At 40.8% G+C, this 21,322-nt stretch overlaps 2 protein-coding genes and 2 non-coding genes across 8 annotated transcripts in view; 1 reads left to right on the plus strand and 3 right to left on the minus strand.

Annotated features, from left to right (window-relative positions):
• The window catches only part of LOC118426380 (NACHT, LRR and PYD domains-containing protein 12-like), a 55,009-nt gene extending 44,154 nt beyond the window's left edge, over positions 1–10,855 (plus strand). For 2 of the 3 annotated variants that reach the window (XM_035835731.1, XM_035835729.1), the window contains exons 2-6: positions 3,521–3,909; positions 4,064–4,186; positions 4,621–5,187; positions 6,444–8,526; positions 8,951–10,855. In XM_035835731.1, coding sequence (XP_035691624.1) covers positions 3,813–3,909; positions 4,064–4,186; positions 4,621–5,187; positions 6,444–7,978 — 2,322 coding nt within the window. In that variant the 5' untranslated portion in view covers positions 3,521–3,812 and the 3' untranslated portion in view covers positions 7,979–8,526; positions 8,951–10,855. Of the gene's footprint in view, positions 1–2,509; positions 2,667–3,520; positions 3,910–4,063; positions 4,187–4,620; positions 5,188–6,443; positions 8,527–8,950 lie in introns of those variants that run through there. The other variant, XM_035835730.1, reaches the window with a different exon arrangement.
• Positions 10,192–21,322, minus strand: part of LOC118426376 (clustered mitochondria protein homolog) — a 39,842-nt gene continuing 28,711 nt past the window's right edge. For all 3 annotated transcript variants that reach the window (XM_035835717.1, XM_035835716.1, XM_035835718.1), the window contains exons 28-36: positions 20,730–20,781; positions 19,886–20,025; positions 18,489–18,569; positions 17,407–17,532; positions 15,904–16,119; positions 14,894–14,977; positions 14,503–14,553; positions 13,946–14,019; positions 10,192–12,922 (exon numbers count right to left, since the gene is read on the minus strand). In XM_035835717.1, the coding sequence (XP_035691610.1) occupies positions 12,730–12,922; positions 13,946–14,019; positions 14,503–14,553; positions 14,894–14,977; positions 15,904–16,119; positions 17,407–17,532; positions 18,489–18,569; positions 19,886–20,025; positions 20,730–20,781 (1,017 nt within the window). In that variant the 3' untranslated portion in view covers positions 10,192–12,729. The remainder of the gene's footprint in view (positions 12,923–13,945; positions 14,020–14,502; positions 14,554–14,893; positions 14,978–15,903; positions 16,120–17,406; positions 17,533–18,488; positions 18,570–19,885; positions 20,026–20,729; positions 20,782–21,322) is intronic.
• Positions 17,618–17,751, minus strand: LOC118426787. Its single transcript, XR_004832473.1, has one exon. It is a non-coding gene; the product is annotated as a small nucleolar RNA SNORA68 (small nucleolar RNA).
• Positions 19,015–19,148, minus strand: LOC118426788. The gene has a single exon (XR_004832474.1). It is a non-coding gene; the product is annotated as a small nucleolar RNA SNORA68 (small nucleolar RNA).

Consider the following 21,322-nt stretch of genomic DNA (forward strand, 5'->3'; position numbering starts at 1 on the left):
AAATAATTAAGAAAAGCAGCAAATATTGTAACACAAACTTTTGTCAAGAGAAAAATTTAAATGAAATGTAAGTTCATGAAGGTTAGACATCCAGGTAAACAATATTCAAATACAATTCAATCCCTACAGCTGGACAAATATAGAGATTCAAATCTTAGTTTTATCCAGCTGTAAAGATTGAATTGTATTTTAAAGAAGTACTTTAGGTGTTTATTGAGGAGAAAAAAATATGTGTATGAATTTGTACGGTGTATGTAACGTTAGAGTCCAAGTGCTAAAAAAAGCAATACAAAATCTAATGCTATCCCCTCTGATATGTCATATCTTTCCATTGTATATGTGCATATGCACTTTTAGAAAGATTACTAATATGCTAGATAATTATAGCCAAGCCAAAGGTATTTTGAAAACAGCAAACTATAAAAATGCATATAATTTCTCGAATTTTATACACCTTTTCATTCAGAAAGGGACGATCTGAAATAACTAAAAAGAAACTGTACAAAATTCTTGGTTCCTGATTGAAGTTGGCCCTTGTTTTGATTTTCTGTATTTCTTTTGGTATTTGCTAACAGACAATTCTATAAATTTGACTTCTTACTTCATGATCTGTTAATCATGTTTAGTTTTGATGATTTTCAGCGTTATGATTTTCCTGGTGTAGTTTCAATTGATTTCATTTGTTGTTAATATTTAGCTTTAATTATGTATGTTATGTTTCATTATCATTAAGATTATGTACATGACGTTTCATTAATACATAGTTTCTGAGGGGGAGCCATGAATCATTTGTTTTTAATTGTTGTATATGTGCTGAAATAAATAAATCCAAAATAAATCAAGTTTACATGCCCGGTGCAGAGAGACTCTATCCATAAAGGGGAGGGGCTGCTAAATCGAATTGCCCATTCCCTACATGGTTAAGCCATGTCAAACAATCACTTAAAAACACATTTACCTACATTTCAAACCTCAAGTTTTTACCCCCACTGCAAAGCTGGATTTGTTAGGTTTGTTTTGGTTCAAAAAGCCCGAGTTCAACTCCGGCATTTTAACGAGCTACAGCCAGATGATTGTCATGATGTCAGGATTGCACCCCCTCCCCTAATGGATCAGTCCATGTGCCAGTCATGAATATGAAGGTCACTCATAGGTCAAAGCATGCCAAAGGTCACAATTTTTGGCAAGATTTTAAAAATATACATGCTTCAGTCACTCTTGCAGAAATATAGACCTTTGTCACCGAAATTTGCCCAGGGAAAAAAATTATCTAAAAGAAACAGGCTAAGGGTAGGCACCGGGCACTTTCTGCGCAGCTCCGGAAAACAACTCCCTCCCCTAAACTTCCTTAAGACACATCCACCACTGGGGAATACAAACAAACAGGCAGGGTTAACTTACAGGTCTCAAGGACGCGTGTGTTTGTGTGTGTGATTGCATGTATGCGTGTCTGTATGTGTATATGTGTGTTTGCATGTGTGTCTGTACATGTGGTGCGCATATATATATGTGGTTGCACGCATACATGCACGTGTTAGGTTGGGCAGGAAGTTCCAATCTGTGATTGTTCACTCAAAGTAGGAAAGGTAAAAGGTACGACAGCTGTGGCTACCCTGGGTCTGGGCAAAAAACAGTCCTACAGCTACCGAGTACCTGGTTCAAAGTCTGATTCAAGAGAAAGGGAGTAGTACAAATGTACATGTATTTGTATGCAAAGTGGATGTTACATGAAAAAAGTCTGGGGACAGCAAACACCTGATTCCAGCTTATCTAGTAGTGCTATCGTTAAATATCATGTTTATTGTGTTAAACGGATTAAGTAACAAGACTGTAAATTTAACATTAGAGTAGGTCTCACTGCGAATCTTAAGTAAAGTTATCTTTATTGAAAACTTCATATCTATCTGTCTATGGGTCCATACTCTAAGACTCTTTGCTTGAAAAGGAAAAGTTTTGATGACTTCTGACTAACTTCCCGACATGTTAAGAAATTTACAGCAACTTAATTTTCTGTTTCATTTGTTAAAATAATACGTAATTTCTACAACACTGAATAAAGAGTACGCAGTCAGGTGTAAAAAGGTAATGTGGACGATGTCCAGTATCATATAGGTCTTACGTTTTAAGCAATTGTTCACTGACTAGTCGACTTTAACCTAAGTCGACTTTAACACTAAGCGCTATGTCAAATCAGACGAACGCAGCGACGCCGCCAACGTTAGCGTGCCGGAGCTTCAAGGTGGCATCTCACTGCGCCTCACTGCGGGATTCGAAGATTACTCGACGAATTTCAGATAAAGAACGAATTTTCTTATGTTTTGTGCATTTTGTTGTCTTCTAAGTCATACTTTTACGTATTACGCAATATCTAGATTATAACAAATCGGCGAGAATATATAGCACAACAGTACCGCAGTGAACAAACTCCGCAATGTCGCTATGGTGCCCCAAGTGCAGTGAGATAGGTCAGTAACCTCTTAACCGACCGGGAAACGAGGGTGACCTTTGTCCCAGAGCTGAATACATTGCGACACCACAACCAGAGAGTGAACGGCGTCACTTGGGCTCAATCCATACAGTCGACGTTATTGGTAGATTGCCGTGAGACATGCCTATTAGATCACTGAGGACCACCTAGCGGGCGCTTTCTCTCTTCTGTACGTGAGGTAAGGCAGTAGAGCTACCCCCAGTGAACCTAACTGGCCACACTTGTCACCGGACTGCGTCGCTCAGAAGGGGCTGTGTACGTGACTAATCAGTATACTAACAGTATGTCTAGCCCTGATCATATACGTTACGGACTATTCGTCATTCTGGTGAGGCTAAAAGTAAAGTAACATGTATATTAAAGAAGATACGAGTACAGGTGGATATGATCTTGCCTTTTAGTGATGTAATACAAACTGAATGGATAGGTGAGTGGGCTATTTTCTGGCTGTATATAGATCAAACATGGTGGATTTCTCTAACTGCCTCCTATCGCACACCGTTAGCGTCTAAAGTCTAAGTCTAACTGGGTGGGTGTCGTGCATACACGCAAGAGGGCGGAACTACTAGTACTTTCTGAAAAAAATCTTCTCTGTGTTTGGAAGGTTGCCTATGCGACGCCTTTGGATTAAGCAAGATTCGGCGCAAACGGTTGTGGTTAATCTTAGATGTAAGGGAATTTGTTTTAAGGAAACTTGTTGGTTTGGCTACGTGTGGACAAGCTCTGACAGCCGGAAATCGAGTAAGTTAATATTAAAGCAACACCTTTGTATGACGACGCATAGAATTTGATTCGCCGCGGTGCTCTTGTGCAAGCAAATGTTAAGACAAAGGTACAGTGCAATTGGGGCACTTGGGAGAAGTAAACGGTGAGTTTTACTGCATATACGTAATTTCTATACACATACTAGTGTAAACAGTATACCACAGAACAAGATTTTATTCGACCGCTCCATTGATTTTACGCAAAGTCTGAGAAGCAACAAATTAGATGGGTGTGGACTAAAGTGAAGACGTCTTTCTTCTACTACAGTCCTGCCTAAAATGGGCCAGAGAGCGTCAAAGGCAGCAAAACCGGCCAGGTCCGGGAGTTTGACCGAAGGACAAAGAAGGGAAGACGAAGGGCAAAGTCCGCCACACCAAACGAGATCGCGTTCGGAAGAGACTAAAGAACTGGGAGAAATGTTGTTGAAACAAACAACGCCTTGGGCAACACGGACAATGATGCACATACAAACTTTGCTCCTAGAGACTGCAACGAGGATGAGGAAGAGGTCGAGAGGCCCATAGCCACTGAAGTCGATCTTCATCAAGAATCCGATGACATGGCACTGGCGGGTGCTCAGAGTAGAGAAACTCAAGTCTTAGACGGCGGGCATGAATGCTACAACGACGGAGACATTGTGGCGTTCTCAGAAACAGGTAGAGAAAAATATATTCCATATTCATTTCATTTCATGACAATATTTGTCCTTCCACATATACAGTATGTGTAGTTATACATTATATATTAGAACACTATAGACAGACGTGAACTACATGACTAAGTAGACCTGCGTTTCTGTGTTTTGTACAGAAAATGCGGTGAACCAAATGACAAACTCAAGTCAAGTGAGCGGCCAAGGCAACAAGGTCATTAACATCGGACCCCATTCCACCGTCACTATCTTTGACGGAACATCGGATGAACCTAGCACAGGTGAGCGCTTGATAAAAATGGTTACTGATGGATCCACAAATCAAGCAATAGTCAGAAAATAATCAAAAATGTGAATCTAAGGAGTCATTAAGGTCATTTAGGTATAGTAGAAAGAGCAGAGGGCCTAAAATTGTACCTTGCGGAACTCCAAGTGTGACCTTGACGGCTTAATATTTCCGCCATCAAATACAACCCTCTGTGTTCACTCCGCAAGGAAGAAATGTCATTACACTACTTAGACACTAAATAACATCCAGATTTAGCGAAAGTACTTCTACCATGTAGCCAAAAGACTCCTACCACATGTAATGAAGCAACTTGTCATGTAGCCAAACGTACTGTACTGTAAAGGATTAAACTGACAATGTAGCGAATCTACTTAGGACCCCTGCAATGTATAACCCATCGTCAATTTCTTTCAATTTCTTTTTTAGGTCCCAACATTGACAGTCCCTCAGAAGATTTCCCCCTCGCCCAATGTCAAGATTCACTTAAGTCGTATTTCAAGTCAAGACTGAGCTACCTTCACCCTCTAGCGTGGAATGAAACTTTCACCATGAAGATTGAGGACATCTTCACGACTGTAGACCTCGTGTCGCGAACACAACAAGGAGGAAACATTGAACGGCGCGCCCTTCCCTCTACTGTCGACGCTTTGACTGCCAGACTCAATTGTCCCCAGCCCCGGCGCATTTTGATCGAAGGTAACGCAGGGATAGGGAAGACGACCGAAGTTTCTAAACTCGCTTTTGACTGGGCCGAGGGGCGGTCTCCAGTTCTGGAAAAGTATGATCTGGTTTTCCCGATCGCACTGCGGACGGTTGGCGAGTCCCAGTCCCTCACAGAGTGTATCTTCGACCAACTCCTGCCAGAAGACGTGCCGTTCCAAGAGTCGGACGTAGAAACGTACTTGAAGGGGAATGACCGAGTCTTGATCATTCTCGACGGCTTCGACGAGTGGGCCAGGCATGAAGAACATGACGTCACCAAACTTCTGACTGGTAGGCACTCCATTTTAAAACTAGATTTCCATGACTCGATACCTTCACCAAATGATTATATCTTTTACAACTGCTGTATTAATTTTGTTTGTCATTATGTATGCAAATAAGGTTCTCATATGCATGAATTACATAATTTGGTCATCTTCTCCACCAAACATTGGACATACGCAATCTATCTTAAGAAAGAAGGCTTTTATCGCATTATCTGATAATTTATGCGAATTTTGGCCTCAATTGCATAATCAATGTTCAACGATGTTCACCTGTACATAGCTTCCAAATGCTACAAGTAAGAAGTTCCTGTCATTAATGACAATGCCACTATAGCATTTTCAAATTAATCATGCAAATTAGGTCTTTATTTTGCATAATATATATCTATCAATATTCTTCTCTTTCACAGTTACAAATGTCACATGTTGCAGTGGTCCTAGAATTAAACTAGGCGTGTTTAGACAAGATCCTTATTAATTATGCAAATTATATTCCAATTTTCATAGTTAATATGGAATTACATGAGCCATCACTTAAGGTATCCACATATCGAAAATCATCACAATCCGTCAACCCCTTCTTGAGTTATTCCCTTTGAAAGTCTGACACTAAACCTGCCCTGCCCTGCAGTTCCAATAGCCGCTAGGGGGCCCAAACCTATACCACTTACTATCGGCATCTAGAGCTGTCTACCACTAAAAATTATAGCCGTAGTATGTCCAGAACTCTAGATATCGAACCCAGAAGTTCCGCTGCAGTACCATAACAAACCACTAGGGGGGCCAAAATCTAATCGTTTTCAGGCCTCATCAAGACCTACACACATACCAAAATTCAAATATCAACACAATCCATCCTGGCGTTCTCAAGTTATGCTGGTCTTCTACAAACATAGATACATAAAAGCAAACATACAAACGCTACCCAAAACATAACCTTCTCGGCGAACGTAATGATCGTCTAACGCTAGTTGACCTTTATCTGAGGGGTAACCTATATCCATTTTTTATACAGGGCATTTAGGGATATCAACTCGACGGACGGTGCTTTTTAACAATTCAATTTGATATCGCCAAATACCCTTCTTTATAATCAACGGATAAAGGTTCCCCTGTTGATAAATGTGAAGTGTCGTTAGCACATATATTACAACATGATATGAATGCGTGTCCTGACCCTTTGCAAACCATTGTTCTAAACAGGAAATATGAAATATCAGCATTGCTGAAACTTAGTGTATATCCTCCCCTTCCTTTCAGGTAAGGTTCTCCGAGACTGTTGCCTGTTGGTGACCACCAGACCTTCCCACACCCCTCAGCTGCAGAGTCTGATGTGTCCGGACACACAGGTGGAGATCACGGGCTTCAGTCAGGACAACATCCGCACTTACGTCCATAGGTTCTTCACGGGAGACGAGGCCAAGGCAGCTGCCTTAGTCAGCCAAATGGACTCCTCCCTAATCCCCACAGGCATTCTGGCAACACCAATACTGCTTTTGTTGACCTGCATGATGTGGGAAGAGAAGCAGGATTTGGTGTTTGGAGGTCGAATCTTTCCCCTTTATGATGAGCTAATTTCCTTCACCATAAGGCGACATTGCGTTAGGAACAACATTGTTTCTGACCAAGGTATTCCTGACAACATTAGAGACGCACTCTTGTGTGCCGGGGCCCTTGCTTTCAATGGCTTGTTGGAGAACAATCTAGTATATAGCAAAGGCGACGTTGCCAAGTATTGTGGTGAAGACAGTTTGCAGGAGCTTGTGTTGTTGGGGATCCTTCATAGACAAGAAAGTCCCTCCAGACTCAACCCTTCTGCCCAGTTTTCCTTCTCCCACAAGACGATGCAGGAGTATTTCGCAGGGTTGTATTTCGCAAAAAGGCTTCAGGACGAGACAACAGAAAAGTCCATTCTGAACACATACCTGACAACGGCTCAAAGTGTGCGTGACTTGGAAAACGTCATCATGTTTGCTTGTGCGAAGTTAGGGCGTGAAGCAGATGTTATATTGGCTCACCTTGTCAAACTCCACCAAGAGGAGGTAGAACATTTGTCTGATACCTCCAGTGGTGGGTATCCACACTACATGGAGTATTTTCTATATTCTAAATGTCGGATTGCAGGGAATGAAGGAGAGTTTTTTAGTCCTTCTAAGTTAGCTTTCTTTCACCTCCAGACATACATGGAGATCGCATTGTTGTGCTTCTACGAGAGTGGTTGTCTCTCGCAGGTAGAAAACATCTTTCTAATCAAATGTGTTATTCACTTTTCAAATGTAGGCCCTCATGTTTACAACGCCTTGGAACATGTTCTGAAGAACATTCCACCTCGATCCCTTAGAAATGTAACAACCCTCAGGTTGATGGGTACCACGGATTGTTTTGTCAGTCCTGTCATTGACTGCCTGAGGATGATGAATTTGTCTGAGTTGGACCTTTATCGTGCTTGTCTTGGAGGTCATGACCCCAACACAGGACCTTGTGCCCGCCTGGCACAACAGCTGCCTTACCTAACAAGTTTGAGGAAGCTTGTGTTGTGTTTGAACAATCTTTTCTGCTCAGATCTACTTGTATTATTACCTTCCTTGAAGATGTTGGTGGACCTTGAATGGTTGAACCTCTTTGGTAACAAACTAGCAGGTTGTGGAAAGGAAATCTCAGAACTGCCGTGCTCCTTACGGAACCTCAAAGTCCTGAACGTGTATGAGTGCAAACTTAGCCTGGATGATGTTCTACAAATAGGTAAGGGCATAATCTTATTCACCTCATTGTTTTACATCGATACTTTTCTATAATTCCTTATTCATGTACCACTTCCTTGGTATGAAATTGATGAAACTTGTTGTGTACTGATCAAAACTACTTAATAACCCTCCCAATTAGTAATTTTATATCATTGGAATGCAGATAATATAAAAAGTAGCCTCTTACTTACATAATTCATACCACATGTAAAATCACATGTTGAATAACAAATATCCTTTTTCTTCTTGCGATGTTTGCTCATTAAGTATGTTTCAAAATTTACATTGACTGTTTCCAAGTATCATCCTAAGTGTCAAGACAATCCATCCAAGCCTCCTAGAGTTATGTTAACAGAAGGATAGACACACACAAACATGAACAGTCCAGACAACATAAGTCATAACATTCTTGGCTAAGGTTCTAATACTGTTGTTTTCAATTTAACACACAGCTACTGCAGTAGTGCAGTACTGCCCAAAGATGGAAGACTTTGAGTGGAGAGGCAATATGACAGTTCAGAAGGACAAAAGGAAAGTTCGGGACGTTCTCAGGGGTTTAAAGTCATGACCTATAGGAGTTCACGAAAGTCCGCTGTCAGGTATGTGGTGTCATTCAATGGGTATGTAGCCTGAAATGTACATGTATGTAATTGAAATTACAGCACAGATCATCCAAAACTGTACCTCCAAGCAAGGCTCTGGCTTGTTTTGGATGACATTTCAGACGCTTTGTCATCCTACTCTGAACTATTCTGTCATGTTTTTCAACATAAAAACATATAGCCAAAGCTTCTAGATGTACAAGTAAATAGTATTGTAAATATTGGGTTCAACTTGATGAATGTTTTCTATGTTGTTTATGGTACTGTTAAGAAGTCCAGGAAAGTGTGCCGTTGGGAACACCACTGATGGACTTTCCGTAATGAAACCTCATAAAGGTCCCCGATAACTATTTTACATCTGTACATTTTGCAGCCAACACTACCTAACAGCCACGTTATTTCAACATGTACTTTCCTCCAGGAACAGTTACTCATGGTGGGCCCGGAGCTCCCTCCTCATCAGGCTCCTACACACCAAGGCAACTTCGAAATCCAAACACTAACCAAGGACGTTATATAACATCCTTGCACTAAATTAGTCTTGCACTAAATGTTTTCTGCTGTTGAATAGGCTGTTATCACTTATGTACATTTGAATTACGAATCATTTAAGTCATCTGGGGTGACAGATGTTGAAGTCAAGGTCCTCATCTACTTCGGTGGACGAACATTGTAATCATCGTATCTGAGTCATTGAATACCCTTACCGTTTTTGCCATGTCATTTCTGTAACAGAAGACGAGAACTCAAGGAAACCAAAGACAAATAAGTTCTTCCTGTTGTAAATGGTACATTTGTTGACAAAAAATCACAGACATTTAGCTGATGTTTTGATCAGATCTGCAATGTTTTGGAATCAAAATGTTTTCCATGAACTATCAGAGTTCTCACCATGCTCTTATGATACTGGAATAAGTATATATTACTATCATTAGCTAGTCTGCATATACATAGTGACTTTGTATAAGGATAGGACTGTATGTAAACTTGAACTGTAAAGATAGCCCTTGTATTGGTAACTTTTCACTAGATAAAATTGCAAATAACAGCTGAACAGTACTGGACTATCAAATAATGAAGAAAAACAGCAAATATTTGAGACAAACTTTTGTCAAGGGAGTCATTGAAAACTGAAATGGAAGGTACGTTATAAAAACGGCAAACTATAAAAATGCATATAATCTGTCGAATTTTATACTCATTTTCCTGTCTTATTTGCATGGTTTTAAAGAAATGTTCGATTTGAGATATCTAAGAATTGTAGAAAGTTCTTGGATCCCAGTTGAAGTGTTGTCCCTTGCTTTGATTTTCTGTATTTCCTTTGGTATTTGCTAACAGATAAATTCGACTTATCTCGAGCTCTTTATGATTATGTTTAGTTTTGATCATTTGCAGCATTATTATGATTTTCTTGGTGTAGTTTCAATTAATGTCATTTGTTGTTATTATTTAGCTTTAATTATGTATATTATGTTTCATTATCATTAAGATTATGTACATTACGTTTCATTGATACCTTTTTCACTTTATAGGCTTGTACTTAAGCCATTTCACATAATAAACATGATATTTTAAGTCAGATAGGCTGGAACTAGGTGTTTGCCGGCCCCAGACTTTTTTTACATCCAACAACACTAAATGAAGAGTATACACAGTCAGGTGTCAAACAGTGTTTAATATTCACCCAAATTCTTCCATGCATTCCAAACAGAACCCAGCTCTTTCCATACTCCATCAGCTAATTATTATTTCTCTAGACACCAAAAAATATCTAACAATCTATATCATTTCTCTCACAATAATACATTTCTCTTAAACCTTATTTCATTTCTAGAATTCTCCAGTTAACAATGAACCACCAAACAAGTTAATGCGAACCGTAGTAACTTACCATAGCATGAGCGTTGAGACTAATACCCAAGCAGATGTTGGGTGGAAAACTGTACTCTTTACTGAGTTGCCAGGCTTCTCTGACAGCCACTACCTGTCAGTCAGAAAATGATACCATCTTCCACCTCAAGATCTGATAGTTTACCTTTAAGAATAACTACAAAGTCTGTACAACAGACTTTCTCTTTGCTATCTCGTCTTCTTTTTTTGCTTGCTATGTTGCTGAAGGGTTTTCCGTTTCTGACATTTTTTGGGGGTGTGAAGTCAAAGTTTCCCTGTTTACAGTTGTAAATGTGATGATGGTGATTGAAAAGAAATGAAAAGGGAATCAAAAATAGAACATCATTAGTAATGGGATAGAGATCAAATAAATAAACACAAATTTGTGAAAGTTGCAAACAAAAAACCCACGTAAAGACCCCACCTCAAGAAAAAACCAAAGAATTTGCCCTAACATACATGTAGATGGCACTTGACCAGTAAGAAGACGATCCAAACTATTTCCTTTGGAACATCCTCTGTGCACAAAGGTTCAAGAGTCGGTCTTAAAACAACCAACCAAGAATCGAAAATTGGATTCCAACTGTCATGCACCAGAAGAGATCTATGCAAAAGCCAAGCACTCTTACATGGGATCATGATTCCATGAATACATAATTCACAGTCAAAGTTATATTGCGAGGTATCAAATCCTAAAATAAATAGGACAACACTGCCAAAAATCAACAAAATTCTCCTCGTAATTCCATACGCGCCTTTCCTAGAATCACATCGCTACCAACCCTGCGGACAAAAACCTACATCTGAATGGAAATCGTCATTTTGCGCATGTAGGACGAAAAAAACAACTCAAACTTGCATATGTTAAACATGGACACCAAGACTGTTAAACAGACAGTTGTCTACATGGTTGCTAAGGCATGAACAGTTCTAGTGAACAATACTACATGTACATGTTCATCTATCTATCCTCTTTCTACAAATCTATACGTTTTCTTTCACCTAGCAGCAAAGCTCAAATATGTGGCTTACACCAGTTCGAAGCGAGGAATAGCTCCCTAACATTTTGCAAAGCTACCTATATGCACATTACAGACAGGTGTGTCAGGTCTGCTTATGCCAAATTTCTTAACCATCCTCAGGGTTGGACAAGTCCACTAGCCCTATTGTCCCGGGCAAGTGAAAATGTTGTTCGGGCAAGTGCATGTCCAACCCCACTAGCCCGATCGGACAAGTAAGATTTTTCCATGGGTGAGATTTTGATACACTGTAACTTTTCAGTCATGGTGTCAAGCATTGGTAAACACAGAAAAATAGAGTCAATGATAAAAGAATTCCATTGTTGGAAGGGAAAATACACAGAAAAAATGTCATTTGAATTCCGGGCAAGTGAAAAGTTGGTTTGGGCAAGTGGATTTTTTGTGTACTTGCCCGATAGGACAAATTTTGAAAACTTGTCCAACCCTGATCCTACTGCAAGAATTCTCACTTATGCCTGTCAGCACGTTTGTGCATTTTACGTGTAACAGAATGAAGAAACCTCCATACAGAAATCACATTGAAGGTGCGGCCTTGTTTAAATGGCCTCCAGTAAAGAATTCATAATCTCATTTTCAATAATACTGAAACACCAAGTCTACAATGTGTATCAAAATCTGAAACAGCTTCTTTTAAGAGTTCTACATTTCTTCATTTTAGCTAACACTTGATGTGTAATAATGGCAGAATTACAATGAAAATGGTCTATTTTCAGAGGAAAAAGAAAACACATAATGGTTTCAAATATGGAAGACAAAATTTTTGCACCCGTGACATAACAAGCTCATCTGCATAGCAACAGTACCTATATGTACGTAATACAATCTTGTCATGGACATACTTTTTTTACTCACATGTACATCATTTTAAATGTAACAACTCTGTATTTCTTCAAAGTTTGTACCAGTTCATTGCTGAGGTTGTTTTAAAACAGATATTTAGAAGAACATCACATTTAACGCTCTATGTCTTAAACCAAGACCATACATAGGAAGGGAAAATTTGTGCAATAAATTTTAGGCAACAAATACACATAGTCTGTCTCTTGTTACTTCAGCAGCGCATCTCTTAGACTAAACCTCTTAACCTGTGTTTTGGCAACACCACAGGGGTGGAGCCAAATGGTATCTCCTTGTTCCCCTTGCGAAGGAACACTTTGGGTCTGTAACATTCAAATCAAGTTTGCAACTTTAGCTGAACAACCGTATACCGTGTGAATGATGAGCAAAACACCCCTTTGAGGAAAAAACGGTTCTAGCACGACGGTTAGTTCTATCTTGCGGCTCCGTCATCAGTGTCGCCGATGTCAGCTTTCGTTGCTTTTGAGTCGTCCTCTTCCGGAACTTTTGGTGTGGATGATTCCTGGTCGCCAGCTTCCTTGATCGCTGGCATGTCCTTCGCTTTGTTCTCTGCGAGGTTTCCGAGCACCTGTTGTCTCTGTTGCAGTCTGTCCAGATCCTTTTGGCTGCATGTTGGAATAACAGAAAGTTAGAGATCCACCAAATTTTCATACGTTCTTTCCAAACTCTCAAGAGCACTTTTTAGATGTACAGTAGAAGCCAGTTAATTCCACAACGGATAACCACACACTTCTGATAATGATGAGGAATCCCCAAATCCCAAACTGGTCCAGCTGGATAACTTTGCATTATTGCATCATCTGGTTAATTGCACCAAATGCGCTGGCAAATGGGGTGTGCAGTTTAACGGCTTCTACTGTACAAGATTTGATATGGTTAGTACCAAAGCGTTTTCCTGAAACAAATACATTCTCAATGGATTCTTTATGCTTGTGTCATCGGTAAAAACAATCTAAGGGACCACCAAAAAGTGGTCACAATGGCCAGGTGGTTTCTAAGGATCTGGTCACATTTGTTGACGACCATTGGATGATTGCAAATTGAGGGCATTCTAGGGATGGTCGCACGTGCGTCGTACAAAGTTCAGTTCTCTTGTTACCATAAAGGCTGGCTTAGATTCTTGTCAGAGGTTCTGCAACAGCATTACTTGATAATTCTTTGGCATCAAAATCCCCAAAAGGCCTTCCATGAATGCAAGTACTCTGTACACAGACTAGTATATGTTGGACAAATTCACTATGCAAAGACATAACAGCTGCAGCAGGGTTGTAGCCAGCACTCGTCCTTCCGTCCTTTGACGGAATTTTGAAGCTGGGGACGGAAAAAAAATTGACCATTCCGTCCTCTCTGATGGACAAAAAACGATATGTAACGATATCAAAAAAATTGAAATTTGGACAGCTTATTAATCTACTAGCAAAATTTACACCTCAAAATGAAGGAAATAGAGTCAGAGGGTCTAGATTTCAAAATTTTCAGGGGGAACATGGCCCCTGACCCCCCTAGGAACATTGCGCGCTTAATAGGACTTCCATGCAAAAGCGAGGGGACGGAAAATGATTTCAGGCTGGCTACAACCCTGAGCTGCAGGCAGTAGAGAGTAAAGATACTGCACAGACAGCACTAACCTCAGGGGGAGGAACACAATGCCATTGATGATGTTGATCAGCTCCAGAACACTGCTGGCAGAAGGTGGGGAGATCTGGAAAAGTCAAGAAGAAAATTTTAATGAAATTTGACATCTATACCCTAATTACATATACATAACTCAGGGCTCAAAATTCATTTTTGGGATTACATGTAGGTGCACTGGTGCAACCAGCTTAAAAAAATTGGGTGCACCAAACATTTTTTGGGTGCACCACCTAAATTTAAGTAATAGCCTAATAATAAAACTTTGGTACAAGCTATCAAATTCTTTAACAAGTACCATGACAGACATTTCTATTATCTTTCTTACACTTAGATGTCAAAAATATGATGTATATTAGTATACTTTGATATCTTCACATACATAAACGCAAGAAAATTTTTGGGTGCACCCACAGAAAATAATTGGGTGCACAGCTCCAATTTTGGGTGCACCTGCACCCAGTATTTCGAGCCCTGTAACTCATGGTTTCAAGTACTTTGAGAACAGCCACTGAATGTGACAGAGTTAGACCAGTCAGATTGTTGCTCTTACCTGCAGTGGTGGGATGGTTGCCTGGGACCCACTCTTGTAAATCTCATTCATCTGTAACATAGTCATCAAGATTAATGGGATTAAATTTTACCAAATGTCAAAGAGATGATTAGTTGCTATCCACCATATTTCTTGTAATCCTTTATCAAACATGATCAAGATCTGTATCTGTATCTATATAGCCGGTATAACCGCCCTTTGGCGTAACACACCAGCATTGCAGGCATGCGGTGCGGCAGCATATTACACTGAACAACCCGTCACACCTAACTTTTGCACATCTATCTGCAAGCGTTCTTTAAAACTATCCAGAGAAGATGCCCCTACTGTGCTTGGTGATCTGAAGACTGCAAGACAGTAAAATATGCTACTCATTGTGAGCAATGGTTACCGTGCGCTGCAGTACCACCGCCTGCTGCGTGAGGTGCTTCAGACACTCCGAACTGTCCTTGGTCTTCTCATGCTGCTCTCCCAGCTGTTAAAACACCAAACAAAAATGTCATCATTGGCGTGTTTGAATCTTACACACTTCCCAGTAAATCTGGGAACCCTAGCAGCTTCCTTTAAAACTATAGCTCCTTGCAAACTGCAGATAGCAAGGACATAGATACTATGGAGAAATTATGACAATTGGGTGGTTTGTTAGATAACGTTTGACAGATAGTTACTTTGAAATCAATATAAAGTTGGTGTCTAAAGTCTACTGTACCTCTGACAGCAGAGATAATAAGAAGACAACATTGAAGAGGAGCACATACTGTAAATCTTGAAATGTTTGGGATGGTTTTATTTTCATACTTTTTGCAAAGATCTCTTAATGCTTAACTCAAAACTTTAAGTATGTGTTTTGTAATTCTACTGTAGAATTGTTTCAACCCGAAGCATAAAACAGTGCAAAAATCTCCTTTTCCCTCCTGATGAAAAATAAAACCTATGTGAAAGTAACTGCATTTACTAGGGCTGGGTACCGGTACAGAAAATTCAGGTCCAGGTCCGGTTCAGGTCCAAAGGATCAGGTCCAGGTCCGGACCTGAACCTGGACCTGATTCAGTATGACTCATACCAGTGGTCCATTTCACTACAAAGAAATCTGTTTGGTGGAGTATTAGACTTACACTGGCGTTTTAAAACCATACAACGCTACCTGCACCTGTACGATTGACTGTAAATCTTGGTAGAAATTACTATAAACTCTACTCTACTTCACTCTTGTTATTTTCTTCCAACTGCAAGCGCCAAAACGTGTGAATGGCTGATAAAATAATATGTTAATTTTCTAATCGGTCCAACATCCGGTCTACCTAATTTTTTCAGGTCCGGTTTTTCTGGACCGGTCCAATAAGAAAAACCGGTTTTGTACCGGTACACCGTACCGGTACCCAGCCCTAGCATTTACAGTACCTGGCTCTTGTAGATGGTGTAGGTTTCCCTCTCGTGCATGAGCGCGGCGCGGAAGTCGCCCTTACAGGAGAAGGCTCGCGCCAGCAGGTGGTGGTTGAGCGCGACCTTCAGGCTGCGCTGCCCGTGGTACTTCTTGTTCAGCTCCAGGGCGTTCTCCAGGAACCGTAGCGACAGGTCGATCTCCCCCACGCCGTGGAGAATCAGACCAATATTGCTCTGTGGACGACAGGAAGACAAAAGCTGTTACAACTTTGTTCAAGAATGGATAAGTAGAGTGGATTTATTCTTTAGCTAACTGATATATTTTACATCCCTCAGTAAGACATCTGGTGCCGCATAGTTTCTGTTTAGAACTTTTATTCAGCCTGTCTTCTAGGCTGGCTTCGACCATGTGGCTTCTTCAGTAGCTAAAGCAGGGCTCTAGCCAGCGTCCGTTTTTCCGTCAATTGACGGAAATTTGCTGTGCATGACGGAAAAATTCTAAAACCAATCCGTCAACCTTGACGGACAAAAATCCTTGGTGGAAGCTACAGGCGGCTTGGGGACGCCGTCCACGGCCGTAAAAGCCACACACCGTTTGTTTTGCCATTGTTAAGATTGTTGACAATGTGTGTCGGTGTTCTTTCGCATACGACAATCTCATTAAAAACCCGTTTTTCAATGTCTCAGTTCAGTCTTTCTCACTCATGGAACTCCTTATCAAGCATTCTACAAACTTTGATAAATAAATTTTCATGGTTTTCGTGACAATGGGAAATGGCATCCTCCTAACGCCCGGTCCCCAACGGCACTACCTTATGGGGCCCTGCTGTCCCAGGCCCTACCTACGGGTATTATGATTGTCGCCACAAACAAGCTGTCAACCAATCAGAGAACAGGCCTTCCTTGGGCTTGTTGTTGTCGCAAGCTGTCTCGCAAAGGCCGCTGGGAAGCTATCAGCCAATCATGTTACGTATTACCATGACTTTGTTTGCTCACCATGCCAACGCCCGATCCCCAACGGCTGACTGCCCATATAAGGGCAAGCTCATTAATATTCATAAGCAAGGCACCCCTAATAACCGAATACTGTGGCTGATTTGTCAGGGTTGATATCATAGGCTTTGCCGTGATTGTCAACCCTGAGTGTGAGGGTGGGAAATGGCTGACGGAAAAAAAAAATTTGAGCTGGCTAGAGCCCTGAGCTAAAGGTTTAATGACACATTCATATATTACTCCTGGTGCTGATTAGCTGGAAACTTTGAAACCACGGTACCGGCTTCTATCCTGGGTAGGGCATCTAGGTTGGGGCTGCATCTATCAGAAGGGACATAAAATGGGAGTCCTGTGTTCGAGGAGCTGCCTTGAAGTTAAAGAGGAAGCCCTAGCAACCCCTCCCTGTAAAACTATACCCTGCTACTGAAACAGCAAGGAAACGTGCTGCCCTATGTGCCACCAGGCACTACAAGGGTTGGAACGAACAAACAAAGACAATGTTCTTCAGTAAAGGCAAAGATCTCTTACATCATACAGCGCCATCTCTGGATGGTCCTCGCCAAACACGACGAGCGCGAGATAACGGGCGCGGTACATCAGCCGCAGCGCAGCGGACACCTGCTGATTAGCAAAGCAGTACAATGCCAGGTGCACCTGTAACGCAAAAGAAAATAACAAACAACTGTAAGCACCTGTAATAACAACAATAACAGTACACATTGACAACATCTGGGACATTGATTGTTACTGCTTCAATTCACTTCCACTGACACGGTTCTAGTCAGGGAAGGCGACAAGCTTTATTTCTATCTGCACATTGTGACTTGAGCCATTCAATTAGAAGTGTAGGGCCCAAAGAGTTATAAGTGCAAGTTGAAGTGCATCTAACAGAGGGTGGCAAGATGGTCTTGTGGTTGGGGTTATTGACTAAGATTCAAAGTTTCTGTATATCACAAATCCCATACAGACTCCGATGTTGCGAGGTTGGGAATCTAACCTGTTACCCCACTTAATTCGGTGACAATAAGTATTTTTGACTAGGGTATGTCCCTTGGATAGTGCTTGATAAGAGCTACATCTCAAGCATGTTAAAGATCTCACCACACCAGGGTCCTTACTTCTTTGAGTAGATCAAATCTTAAAATTTATGTACAGTCCAGCCTTATGCACCGGTGCAATGGCCTAGTGGGTAGAGTGTTCGCCTTGCATTCCGTAGGTCGTGAGTTCGATCCCGGCCGAGTCATACCAAAGACTTTAAAAATGGTACATGCTTTCTCTGCTTAGCACTCAGCATTCGCGAAAGAGTATGGGAAGTTGAACACACACCACTACCAGTGAACTAGCTATAGCCCCCTGCTGTAGTGATGGTGTTGTGTGGCCCAGGGCTAAGGAAACAGAGATGGGCACCGCCCTATGCGCCATCAGGCGCGGGAAGGGTTTAACTTTGAACTTTTAACCAGTCTTATGCAGCTTTTTGTACGTACAGTACAAAACTGGTGTGTTTCACATAAAGGCAATTTACAAGGTATGTAAAACAAGCAAACAAAGGCCCCTACTACAAATGCTATCTAATATACACTGCTCCCTGTCATGTTTATCATGAAACTTACGTATTCTGTGATGGTGTTGGGATGGTCGATACCCAGGACCCTCTCACTCATCAACACTGCCTTCTGCTGGTTGTTCAAGGCCTGAAGCAAAGATGGAAACAACAGATGCTTTGTGTTAAAAAGAAAGCTTCCACAACAGTTAAGTAACATGTCAAAAGAAGGCATCATGATTCAGTTTAGGCTGTAACACAATGAAAACAACATTTTCCCCTATGTTAGTAGTAATGGTAGTTAGTAGTAGCAGTAGTAGTAGTAGTAACAGTAGTGGTAGTAGAAGTAGTAGTAATGGTATATACATAGTAGTAGTAGTGGTTAGTAGTAGTAGTAGTAGTACTGTAGTAGTAGTAACAGTAGTGGTAGTAGAAGTACATGTTTTTGTAGTAGTAATGGTATATACATAGTAGTAGAAGCAGTACTAAAATAAAACCTATATAGCAAAATAAAATCAAGTACAGTTAAATGAAATTACAGTATAAAGGTTTGTTGCACAGGACAAGCAACGTAATACAGTGTAGTGGTGACATGTGATTGTTACTGCTTCAATTCACTTCCACCGACATGGTTCTAGTCAGGGAAGGCGACAAGCTTTATTTCTATCTGCACATTTTGACTTGAGCCATTCAATTAAAAGTGTAGGGCCCAAAGAGTTATAAGTGCAAGCTTACCCAAGGCATGTTTAGCTACATTACTCTCTACTAGTCATTGCTATGTATTCAATTGTTAACACTTTTCCAGATGACAACAAGTAACACAAGACTTCGAAGATCTCAAGACTTTACAGTTGACTTAAATTTGTCTTAATAAATTATTGTTGTTCATTAACCATGCAAACTTGATTATCATTACATGTGTCCACATGGAACTGCAAAAACATAGCCAACACCTCCCAGAGAATTAGTAGCCCCTTCCTTTGACCTCATGACCTGGAATGTCTGTCATGTCTGATAAATGACTAGTTTTACCACCTCTAAACTCTACTTCCTGTCAGTACTGCAAGTATGACCCTTTGCAGTCATCTCTCCACTCTCTGACTTCTGGCCACTGTACTGACAGTGTATATAGATTACTATGGCCACAAACCAATACAAAAAGACACGCCAAAAACAAAGACTTAGTAGCATGCATTGACCAGTAGTTTCATTCCGGCTGTGTCGCTCACCTAGCTAGTGGAAAGGGTCGTAGTCCTAAGGATGGGACATTATGCCATGGCTTACCATTCATTGTGCTTGTCGAAAAGAGCTAAGGGAAATGGAACCTGTAGATACTGTACATAGCATCTGTCCTCTCTGTCACGACAAGTGGATGAAAAGCTCTTCAGTGAGCTAAACTGGATCAATATCATTTTCACTTTCACAACAGTCACCGTGGACTACAAACAACGTAATATTATGTCTCACCTCTACAGGGTCCCCGAGGATGTAGTTGAGCCTGGCCAGGGTGCGCAGACAGGCTGCGATCTCCGGGTGCATGGCGCCGTACACGTTGTTAAACAGGTTCAGCGCCTCGTTGATCAGCTCAAACCCTTCCTTCAGGAATCCTGAGGAATACGCAACAGGAATTCACTATGAGTATGAAACTTTGGAATTTGTTATCACCAAGAACAGTAGGGGCATCTTCTCTGGGTAGTTTTAAAGAACGCTTGCAGATAGATGTGCAAAAGATAGGGGTAACGAGTCGTTCGGTGTAATATAAACCTGTGATCCACCTAAAAAAATTGGACCCACTGGAATTTTTTACCAAACCATTTCTCAGTCCTCTTCAGCTGCTACTCAATTGCTTTGGACATGCACATTTATACATGTTTGAGGTCAGCAATTAGTCAAAGGTAACAGGAATTCAATTGGCTTATGTTGAAAAATATGTCATTCTTCCCTGCATAAAATCCATAGGTTGTTAAGGGAAAAACTTGAGTTTCCTCAAGATGGTTCCATTGTTACTGCTTCAATTCACTTCCACAGACATGATTCTAGTCAGGGAAGGCGACAAGCTTTATTTCTATCTGCACATTGTGACTTGAGCCATTCAATTCTAAGTGTAGGGCCCAAAGAGTTATAAGTGCAAGTGATTGGAAACATTGGATTAGCATAGCAAGGAATTCAAACATCATCACTTAATACTTTAGAGTTAAGATTTTCTGATGAACCATTGAGGAACCTTAGGAAAAGAATAGTACATGCATGGGTGTGCACATGTCTTAAAGTTCCTGTTGATCTTAGAGTTAACCCCACAAGTCTAGCATACCTTGTTGAATCTTGACCTGGCCACTCTGGAAGAAGTGATAGGCATCTGTAGCCTGAAACAATAACACATTATGTTAAAGGCTTGTTTCCCTATGTATGTGGCATAACACTTTGTACATTTACCTCCATGAAATGTCATGGAATGGAGGTTATATTTTCTGTTATGTGTCTCTGTCTGTGTAGATGTTTACTCAAGAACGGCTGGATGGATTGGTTACATACTTGTTGTGTAGGTGGGGTGATGAAAGCTCGAATCGATGAGATTTTGGGAGCCGTATCTGTCGTTATAATCGATGTAATAATATCAGAAATCACCCCTACATTTGAGATATATTGGTACAGGCATCATGCTTTATGTGTTTGTTAATGGGCTTAGCTCCAAGCAGATGGTGAGGTGACAGCTGTTTGGGGAACCCCGAGTTTTTTTAATATGATAATTAGTTTTATTTATGTCTGCTTAGGATATCATGGAGATGTGAAGCGTAAGACTTAGTATAATTGTAAGAAGTTGAGGTACATTTAACGATAATGCTTAACAGGTATGGATGTCTCACATACTGTACTGCTGATTTGAGTGACATGGTGATTAAAATG

The sequence above is a fragment of the Branchiostoma floridae genome, chromosome 11 (genome assembly GCF_000003815.2).
Source record: "Branchiostoma floridae strain S238N-H82 chromosome 11, Bfl_VNyyK, whole genome shotgun sequence".
Taxonomy (NCBI): Eukaryota; Metazoa; Chordata; class Leptocardii; order Amphioxiformes; family Branchiostomatidae; genus Branchiostoma; species Branchiostoma floridae.